Here is a 9,942-nt window from a genome sequence, read left to right on the forward strand (position 1 = left end):
AGGGAGGGAAGGAAGGAAGGAAGGAAGGAAGGAAGGAAGGAGGGAAGGAGGGAAGGAGGGAGGGAGGGAGGGAGGGAGGGAGGGAGGGAGGGAGGAAGGAAGGAAGGAAGGAAGGGAGGGAAGGAAGGAGGGATGAACAATAATGACACAAGTGTCCCTAGCAGTGACTCCTGCTGGAACATCTTTTGGATGAACTGATTGGCCTGGAACAAGGAGCCCTATTGGGCATGCTGTGCCCAGCAGTCATCAACAAGCATGGAGGAACCCCCCTCTGCTCTACCCTCATTGGCTCGGATCACACCGGGATCCTGTCAAGTAAACTGGGGCAGGTCATCTGCAGGCTAAGCTGTTCACACAAGCCAGTTACCTTCTGACCATCATAGGTGCTTTTTGAGTCAGCGAGCCCACAAGGGGCAAGAGTTGGGTATGAGCTGAGATATCGGGACATCTCTCTCCCTGAGTGGAGATATCAGGACATCTCTCTCCCTGAACCTGAGTGGTGATAGATGGTCAGCAGCCTGTGTGTCCATCCTTGAGAGACTCGTTATACAAGCAGCACAGTGGTAAGGCAGGCTGCAACACTGCTTTCCAAAACTCCTGCTAAAGAGCACTGAACAACACAGAGACGTGTTCAGCTAGCATCAGTAAGTAAAGACAAGAAGGAGGCCGAGGATGGGCCCAGTTGCTAGACTGCTGACCTAGTGTGCATGAGGTCCTGGGTGCCAAGCTTGGCACCACACAAATCGGGCATGATGGCATACAGTTGTGATTCTAGAACTTAAGAGGTGGAGAAGGACTGGAAATTCAAGGTCACCTTTGACTAACTGAAGAGGTTGAGGCCAGCGTGGGTTCTATGAGATCTTGTCTGGGTGGGGTGGGGGAAGAACTCCTTAGTTCTACATAGAACATTTTCCTGCTTTGGTAGGGTGAAACTATGGAGACAGAAAGAGAAAAACCTATATACAGAAGCAGGTAATGGACTGAGAGTAGGTAAGTAGATAGATTGCTAGAACCATAGGAGATAGAAAGATGATAAATGTTTGGTTGGCAATAAATAGATAGACAAACAGACAGATAATTACATATATGGTAAATGATTGATGCTAGACTATTGATAATAGATATTTATGATATTAGATAGATGATAGATTATTGGAGATAGATAAGTAGATGGATGGATGGAGAGATAGATAGATAGATAGATAGATAGATAGATGGATGGATGGATGGACGGACGGACGGACAGACAGACAGACAGATACAAATAGTACCATAAAGACATAAACTAACATACCAATCATGTTTCTGTCTTCACAGACGATCCTCAATTTCCGGTTCTGTGTTTTTTCAGGTTTTCTGCTAAGGAGTTGGGTTGTGGCACAGTGACAGAGCGTTTGCCCAGCTTGCCAGAGCTTTGATTTTCATCGCCTAGACCTTGAAGCTGCTTGCCAAATCTCCCATTCTAGATACTTCAAAAACAAAACAAAACACCCATAACCCAAGAATTCTAGAAAAGAGGAAGCAGGAGGCACGTGGGTCGCTCCTGCAGGGGCTGGGAAGGGTTGGGTAGGATGGATGGGGGACAAATATAAGAGGCTGCCTGTGTGACGGAACCTCCATCAGCTGCCTGCCTTGCACTCCGCTGGAACCATGAGACTTGCCCTGCTATGTGGGCTGCTGCTGGCTGGTGAGTGGGGACAGGTGTGGGGCTAAGGAGGAAGTGATACTGGACGTAGATCCTGAGTGTTCCACCCTAGACTAGGCTGCTCTGATCCTGGGGACACTGGAACTCCAGTCCCCAACACTTCCACCACCAGGCAGGAGTCATCAGTGGTTGCCAGGCACCTAGGACATTGGCTTCTGGCTTCAGAGAGCTGGGGAAGATTGCACTGTGAAACATTCTGGGAAGAGGAACCCTCTCCCACTGGCAGGGAGGGGGTCTGGGGACAGTTTCTACTCACTCTCTAGACAATCAGATGTAAAAATGTGGCTGCTTGAAAACTGGCTTCCGTTTTCTTACTCCATTTCTGAATATACAATTTTATAAAGAAATTTCATGTTTTTAAAATTGGTTTTATAGCCAGGCAGTGATGATGTACGCCTTTAATCCCAGCACACAGGAGGCAGAAGCAGGTGGATCTCTGAGTTTGATGCCAGCCTAGTCTGCACAGTGAGTTCCAGGACAGCCAGGGCTCCCGTACCTTTGAGGGAGTCACTTCCCTGTGTTGGTGTTACAATGTAGCCACTTAGCAAACAAGAGATGGAGCTACAGAAATTCATCCTTCACTACAGAGACAATGTAACACAGAGGCACTCTTCTTGATGGATCTACATCCCCCACCACCTCCTGGCACAGCATCCTCAGCCAAGCCATGCAATCTCTTCATGTCTTCACCTGCCCAGTGGACCACAGCATCCTCTCGGTACCACTGAAGAACCCCTAGTGAGAAAATAGTTATCAGGTGTTACATAAGAACTGAGCATCGAAATGACAGCTGTGTCTCTTCTGGTCACTTATTCCTCACTCCTGGGCACGGAAGGATGGGGGAGCTACTGAGACAGGAGTTGCTGACAAGCTTTGGTACAGAGCACTTGGGTTTGCTCAGTTGTCTCACTACTGAACGATGAGCATGCACACAAAGACCACACAAAGCAGACAGACTCTAAACTGAATGCATTTCTTACCTGCCAGGCAAGGAAACGCTGCCTGCTTCAGGGAGGGAGTTGAATATCTCTTTGTGAGTTGAAATTGAAAGGGCTAGCTTTGAAGCAAAGAAGTAGAGGGCCAGCCTGGGGTACTAGCTCACACCTGTAATCCCAGCACTCAGGAGACTGAGACAGGAGGATAGCCATGAGTTCAAGGTTAACTTGCATTACCGAGGGAAAAATTGTCTGGGGTGGAGGGGCTTGGAGAGATAAAGACGAGAAGCCAAGAAAGGCAAGATTCTGAATTCAGATCTCCAGTTGGTTCCCCAGGTGGATTCTGTCTTTGCAGTTAATTGCTTTGGGATTCTTCATCGTGGAATCTGAGATTTTTCCTCTAATTCCATATGGGAATTCTAGATATTTCCCAGGGATCTGGGGTCACTTAGCACAGTCAAGATTCAGCAAGGCCTCCCTTTAACGTCCTTCACCCAGGAGTCCTGTGCCGAACAGGAGCATGCACACAGATTTTTACCCAGGGGGGAACACCTGCACCCACACAACAGACAGTCACTCGCCCACCAGGGGCACACCTCCACCAAAACAGCCGGCCACTTCTAATTGCAGCCCAGGGCCACTTGATTAGAACCTCCTCTTTGTCCACTGCACTAATGCCTTCCAAGGCCCATTTCTCACACCAGAGTCCTCTGCCGTGGGTCTCTCCTCTCCGCGATATTTACTATGTGATCCTAAAGGGATCCACTGTGACACCAGGCCAGGGACGGACTGCTTAGCCCCGTCTCCCCTAAGCCTCATGGCCGCACCCAGCCTGTTCTCCCTGTGTTTTTGATGCATTGTCTTTAACTTGCTGTTTCACCCAACTTTCCTCTGAATTCATCGACTCCATGTGTTTCATTTCTCCTAATTTAACATAATGTGTTCCTCTCTCCCAATAAAGCAGATTTCCCATAAGATCGATTCTCGCTGGCAGCTACCAGGCCTGAAATGAGCAGCATTGATTTCTAAATCACTGCGCCTCTCTGGAGACCTACCGGGCAGCTGTAAAGCTCAGATTTCTCTAGAGAGGAAGGGCAGCGGGAGGGCTGTGGGAGGGAGGGTGAATCAGCCCTCCTCTCCCTGTTCCTAGTGGGAAATCAATGCTCAGAGACAGAGAAACCAGAGGGCATTGCCTTTGATTCTGGCTCGATTTTCTTCCTTCTAGGACCTTGAGTGAGTCAGGGGGCCTCCGTTTGCTCATTGGTAAAGAGGGGTTCCAAATGGAGTCCCTGGGCTTGAAGAAGAGTCCAGTGGGTAAAGTTTTTGCCTTATAAATCTAAGACCCTGCGTTTGACCCTCTGAACTTGGGGGGAAGTGCCAGGTGTGGTGGCTTGCTCAGGAGAATCCCTGGGCTCATAGGTTAGCCAGTCTAGCTTAGTAGGTGAGTTTCAGGCTAATGATATGCCTTGTCTCTGAAGGCATCTGCAGTCACAAGCACAGGCTCTCCGTGCACATTTGCCACATACACACACACACACACAATTTAAAAAAAAAAACAATAAATCTTGTAACAGGGATGAAATCAGGAAATTAATACGTGGAAGACCTGTACTGAGGACTCAGTTCCAGTTGCTGTTTTTTTATTTAGCTTTCTTAGTCTGGGCACAGAACTCCGGGCTGACACATATTAAGCATGTGTGTACTCTCTCACTAAGCAACACTACCTAAGCCAACACCTTTTAAATAGCAGGAGCAGTGGCCACTATTTGATAGTGCTATCATTTCAAGTCCCACACTTGGCCTAGCACAGTTTCTCTGCTCTCCCCTCCCCCACTCCCCATGAGCCCCTGGAACCCCACTTCACCCCTTTCGTCATTGTTTGGCTGCTTGGCAGGTGTAACTGCAACCCAGGGAGGGCTTCTGAACCTGAACAAGATGGTCAACCACATGACGGGGAAGAAAGCCGCCTTCAACTACTGGCCCTATGGCTGTCACTGTGGACTTGGTGGCAAAGGACAACCCAAAGATGCCACAGACTGGTAAACTCCCCTCCCTGACCTACTTGGGACTCTTCTTCTTTCTATATTCACCGATTCAGTTAGCAAATGCATTTTGCTGAACATGTACTACACACTAGGAACTCTGCTAAGTACTAATCTGATCCTGAGCCTTTTAGAGCTGGCCTTCTAGAAGGTTCTGCAGAACACCTGAAGTCCTCTTCCTAACTGGTTACCATTACACATGTATTCTGAAGCCCAGACTCTTTGCCTGTTCTTGTCTGACTTTTCACAACCATTTTGAGAGCCAGGCCAGAGAAGTCACATGACCCTGGCCAAGTGTCTCAACCCTCTGAATTTTGTTTCCTCATCTGTGAAAAGGGGATGATCCCAGCACCCCATCATGGGGTAGTCACAGGGATTAAAAGAGATCATGTGGCTGGAACAAGTATGGGAACTTTTGACCAACAGCAGCTCTCATGACCTCAAGGGAACCCCAATGTCTCTGATCATCCCTGGTGGGCGTGTGGAGGTGGGGAGAGACAGAGGCCAGTGTTGACTAGTGGCTTCTGCAGCTTTGCTCCCTGCCTGCCTCTCTCTGTAGGTGCTGTCAAAAACATGATTGTTGCTATGCCCACCTGAAGACTGATGGATGCAGGAGCCTGACAGACAATTACAAATACAGCATTTCTCAGGGCGTTATCCAGTGCTGTAAGTGCCTGGGGCTATGGGCCAGGAGCTGGGAATCTGGAAGTCCTAGCCTCCCCTGCCTCCATAGACCCAGTGTGGTACTACACAAAGCATGTGACACCTGACACTGTTCCTCTCTCAGTGGGGTGGGCAGTGAGGAACACCAGAGGTGAAGGTGTGGAAAGGACCGAGGGGACACCCCAGGCTTTTGGTATCTAAAAAGCAGGTCCATCACTGAACAGCCGTGTGCTCAACACTGTTCAACCTCACTGAAATTCCATGCCCTCCTTGATAACCTGTCGGAGAAAACCAACAGGAAGAACTTCAGGAGGTACTAGCCACTCCCATTCTCATGGGGGAACCCATAGGTACCCCAACATGGTTTTACCAACATCAGGCCCTGTAACACTTCACCTTAAGGTTAATGGAACTGCAGAAGCTAACACAGATGCTTGTCTTGTGGGGACACTCGCTCGCTACCCCAGCTTTCACTAGGAGCAGTGGTCTGAGCTGGGGATGGCTCCTTGATGTACCTAATCCTCCTGCAGGCCTGTACCCCCCACATTTCTGCTTGGCCATGTTCATTCACTCTGCAGCCCTCTGTTACCTGCCTTCCCATCTGCCCACCTGGCTCAGCTTTCTCCCTCCAGGATGAGTCCCTGAACGGTGCTCAATAGTGCAGTGAACGGATGTGAGAATAGGTAACTGAGTAAGAACGCAGAGAAGTGGAGGGCACGTGCATCTTCCAGTCAAAGAGTCTATCTCCAAAGATGAGCAGGGGACCACGCTGGTTTCAGGACCCCTTCTGCACCCCATGGCCAGTCTCGGGAAGGGACAGATGCTGAGCCATTCCTGTTTCATTTGCCCACAGCTGACAGAGGGAGCTGGTGTGAAAGGCAACTGTGTGCTTGTGACAAGGAGGTGGCCTTGTGCCTGAAGCAAAACCTGGACAGCTTCAACAAGCGCCTGCGTTACTACTGGCGGCCCCACTGCAAAGGAAAGACTCCCACATGCTAGGGGAGTCCACTCTGTCCGCCCTCCTCCCCCCGGATTCCACCCTGTTCCGCTGCATCTCAAACATTAAAGTCCTGCAAGTTGCTGCCTCCCACCCTGGTGTCTAGTCTCCTGGACCAGTTGGGTTTTAAAGTCCTCTTTGCAAAAGGGCCTTGAGGACCTCCTCTTGGTGCCTCTCTGCTGTAAAGAACCTTTTTTGATCTTTCTATCCCTTCAAACTCTGGTCTTTCTGGGCCTAGGAAAAACCTCACATATGTGTTCAGAGCCCAGCCCTCTGGCCCCGTGTTCTTCTCCCCAACTAAACTGTGAGGTCTTCCAGGTTGAGCCCTGCCCCATCTCAGATGCAGTGGTACCCTGATGTCTAGTCTCCGAGAACCAAGCCCATCATGGGCTCCAACAACAACAGGACTTAAGGGTGTGGGAAGCTGCAGTCTTGTTGCTATGGATGCCGAAGCTTGACCTGCTGTTTCTTGTCTATTGTGCTTTCTCTAGGATCTCTTGCTGCAGTGAGATAAAGTTCAGGCTCAGGGCCCTCCTTTGGAAACCTCTCCTGGCTAGCCCTTCTCCCCAGCACTAAGCACATCATTGTGCTGGACTGTCTGGGTGGTATAACACCCCACATTTCTCCTGAGACCAGGGTAATGAGATGTTCCCGTACTTTGTCTCATCCCAGGCCTGGTTTCTTTCTTTGGAAACTTTCTCCAAAGAGCCCTCTCCATAAACAACTTTCACAAGAGCCCCTGACTAAGGCTCCACCTCTGGGGAAACACATTGTAGCAACATTTATAAATTCTATGACCTCTCTCCCTCCCAGAACTTACATACCTCAGAACTTTCCTTAGATGCTACAGCTAAGGAAAGTGTTCATTAGTGGCAGACTCAGGAGCCAGAATCCTTGGAAGATTCCCATATGAACAAGGACGGTGGGGCTAGGGTTTGGGGGATGGCTTTGCTGGGTATCCTTTTTGGCTCAAACTGACCCAGCCTACCTTCATCCCTGCAGCTATCAGCATTGAAGGGACTCTGGCCAGCCTAGACCTGGCAAACATAGCTCTGGCAGGCCTTCCCCCTCTTCCCCATTCCCTCTGCAGTGCTAAAAAACCATTAGATCATATTCCTAAAGCTAGCCCCTAAAGTCGCTTCCCTTATTTGGCCAATTCCTCCTCCTGAGGTTGACCACCAAGGTCTAGCTATCAAAGTATTGAAGTCCAGCAATCAAAAGCCCCCTTTTGATGCCCAATCAAAACATCCCATGGCACCTCGCCCATTCTAACACAGACTTCCGCTTTCCTGTTTCTTATAAATTACACCTGCAAGGTCGTTTGCTGATGTTTTTCTGTCTGACTCAGAAAACAGCCACTTTAACTTTTCTTCCCCGCTTAATAAAAGCTCTCTCTGTGAAAACAGGTCTTTGGATGTGGTTTGTGACTAATCCAGGGTCCAGGAGGGAGCCCCATCGTGAGAGGGTCTCCTTCAGGGATTGCCAAGGTCCTCGATGGTTGGCTGAGCAGATGTAGCATCTGAAACAGAACACACATTGGCAAAATGTATCATCTGGCAGGGTAGGGCTATTATTTGCCTAGAACAACTGTTTCAGAGAACATCTGTTATTCTTGTGTGACTAGCTGTGTTTCCAACCTCAGGGCCAAGGTAACTAGAACCACCCACACCCTCCAGCCTGTGACACACAACAACAAGACAGAGAAGTTTTCTCAAAACCCCAGTGAGGCAGAGTACCAAGAAGTCCCAGCTATGGGCTCTGGGTTCAAATCTTCACAGTTAAAATGCTCATTTTAGCGGGAGGCCATGAGAGCAGGAAACTGTGTGTGCTGGAGACAGGACTTAGAATGAATTTAAAACCGCCACTTATTTATTTTTAGAGTCTACTGAAAAAGAAGTCCAGGCTGGGCATATGATGGTGTCTAAGTCTGAGACAAGAAAATGACTAAGAAAAAGAGAAGAGAAAAAAAGGAAAGGAAGGAAAAGGAAAGGAAAGAGAAAAGAGAAAAGAAGCAAGGGGAGACTGGATATTAGGGTGCGGTAGGGGTCGGGTGATGGGAGCTTGGTTCCTAGCTTGGCTCTTTGGTGGCTTGAGGATGTCTTCAGAGCTGGGTTTCTCCCCTGCCTCTGGCTGGGCTACGCTCACTCACTGCACCAGTTTTCCTCCTGGGCAGACTCTCTGTAGCTCCAATAGCATCCATGGTTCTCCAGACCCCTAGATACTACAGTGATTTTTGTCTCTTCCACCACGAAGCCAACTTCCCCTAGGAACGAGCCACCCTTAGCCTGAGCTGCCTTAAGAGATCAGGGGTACCCTGGTTGGTTTAGACTACCATGAATTAGTTTGTCCCTGAGAAGGTGGGCAGACTCGGCTTGTGATCTGCAGTGGATGGTCTGCCTATTGGCTTTGAGCCGGTGCCTTGTGTAAAGTACTCCACATTACAAAGTAGCAGCTCCCTCTATTTTGAGCAAATGCTGAGGCTGGATGATGGAATCTAACTGCGCACACAGACACCACCACCTGTTCAGCAAGAACCACAAGGCGCAGAATGATAAACACCTATCCCATGCATGCGAGTCTTGCAGAGGAACTGCAAGGTAAATCAGAATGGCTTAAGACGTCAGCAATATTAACTTCACAAAGGCTGGAGGTGTACCTCAGACAACAGAGTGCTTGCCTAGCATATATGAAACCCTGGGCTCAACCCTCACCAACAAATAAAATGGGGTATTGCGGTACACAACCATAATCCCAGCACTTTGGAAGTAGAGGCAGAAGAATTAGAAGTTCAAGGTTGCTGGGTAGTGGTGCAAACCTTTAATCCCAGTACTTGGGAGACAGAGGCAGGTGGATCTCTGTAACTTTGAGGCTAGCCTGGTCTACAGAGTGAGTACCAGGACAGCCAGGGCTACACAGAGAAACCCTATCTTGGAAAACAAGGAGAAGGAGGAGGAGGAGGAGGAGGTGGAGGAGGAGGAGGAGGAGGAGGAGGAGGAAGAGGAGGAATTGTCCAAGGTCATCCTTAACTACCTACTGGTGAAAGCTAACTTGGGCTACAAACTCAAAGGGAAGAAACCAAACCAAACCAAACCAAACCAAAACAAAACAAAACAGAAAATAAAACAGAAAATGCCCACGAGCTTATAGAACACACCAGACCTGGAAAGAATGTAACTCCAACATTCTCCACTGGACCTCACAGAAGGAAGGCCACATAATACTACAGCCCTATGTGTGGCCATCTTGGTGGGTAGCTCAAGAGAACTTGAATTGTGGCCAGGTCCTTGTCTTGCCTCGTTGGCCTCCAATGCTCCCTCCCATCAGCTTCTGAAGATCTTAGCCAGCCACCTTCAATGCCCCTGCCTCAGCACCAGCTTTCTCCTCTACCTCCTGTGAGGCCTTTGAGCTCCATTCTGAGCCCTGTTTGAAGTGTGGCATGCGACCCGAGAGCTCCTATCAGCTCTTAAGATTGGAATAAAAGGGCCCATGATGGCCACCATCCGGTCTACCAAGGGAAATTAGGGTTAGTTGGTAAATTATAGCCAATGAGCCCAAAGATGCTGATGTTACATGTGAATCTATTGTGGAAAGACACAAATG

At 49.1% G+C, this 9,942-nt stretch overlaps 1 protein-coding gene across 4 annotated transcripts; it reads left to right on the top strand.

Moving 5' to 3' along the window:
- The first annotated feature begins 1,614 nt into the window (after positions 1–1,614).
- Positions 1,615–7,747, top strand: Pla2g2d (phospholipase A2 group IID). 4 transcript variants are annotated; one of them, XM_028759806.1, is made up of 5 exons: positions 1,658–1,687; positions 3,866–3,903; positions 4,535–4,679; positions 5,242–5,348; positions 6,199–7,747. In XM_028759806.1, the coding sequence occupies exons 1-5, from the start codon at positions 1,668–1,670 to the stop codon at positions 6,342–6,344; spliced, it is 456 nt and encodes a 151-aa protein (XP_028615639.1). In that variant the 5' UTR covers positions 1,658–1,667; the 3' UTR covers positions 6,345–7,747. The 4 variants fall into 4 exon arrangements, with proteins under 4 accessions (XP_028615640.1, XP_028615639.1, XP_028615642.1 ...); XM_028759807.1 differs by lacking the exon at positions 3,866–3,903 and having other exon boundaries at positions 1,615–1,687; XM_028759809.1 differs by lacking the exons at positions 1,658–1,687; positions 3,866–3,903 and adding an exon at positions 2,159–2,443.
- Positions 7,748–9,942: the final 2,195 nt, after the last annotated feature.

This window comes from Grammomys surdaster, unplaced genomic scaffold (genome assembly GCF_004785775.1).
Source record: "Grammomys surdaster isolate TR1022 unplaced genomic scaffold, NIH_TR_1.0 126313, whole genome shotgun sequence".
Lineage (NCBI taxonomy): Eukaryota > Metazoa > Chordata > Mammalia > Rodentia > Muridae > Grammomys > Grammomys surdaster.

Coding starts and splice junctions, on each gene's coding strand:
- Pla2g2d (XM_028759806.1), top strand. CDS start 1,668: ATGTGGGCTGCTGCTGGCTG. Junction 1,688..3,865: donor ATGTGGGCTGCTGCTGGCTG/GTGAGTGGGGAC, acceptor TCTTCCTTCTAG/GACCTTGAGTGAGTCAGGGG. Junction 5,349..6,198: donor TCAGGGCGTTATCCAGTGCT/GTAAGTGCCTGG, acceptor ATTTGCCCACAG/CTGACAGAGGGAGCTGGTGT.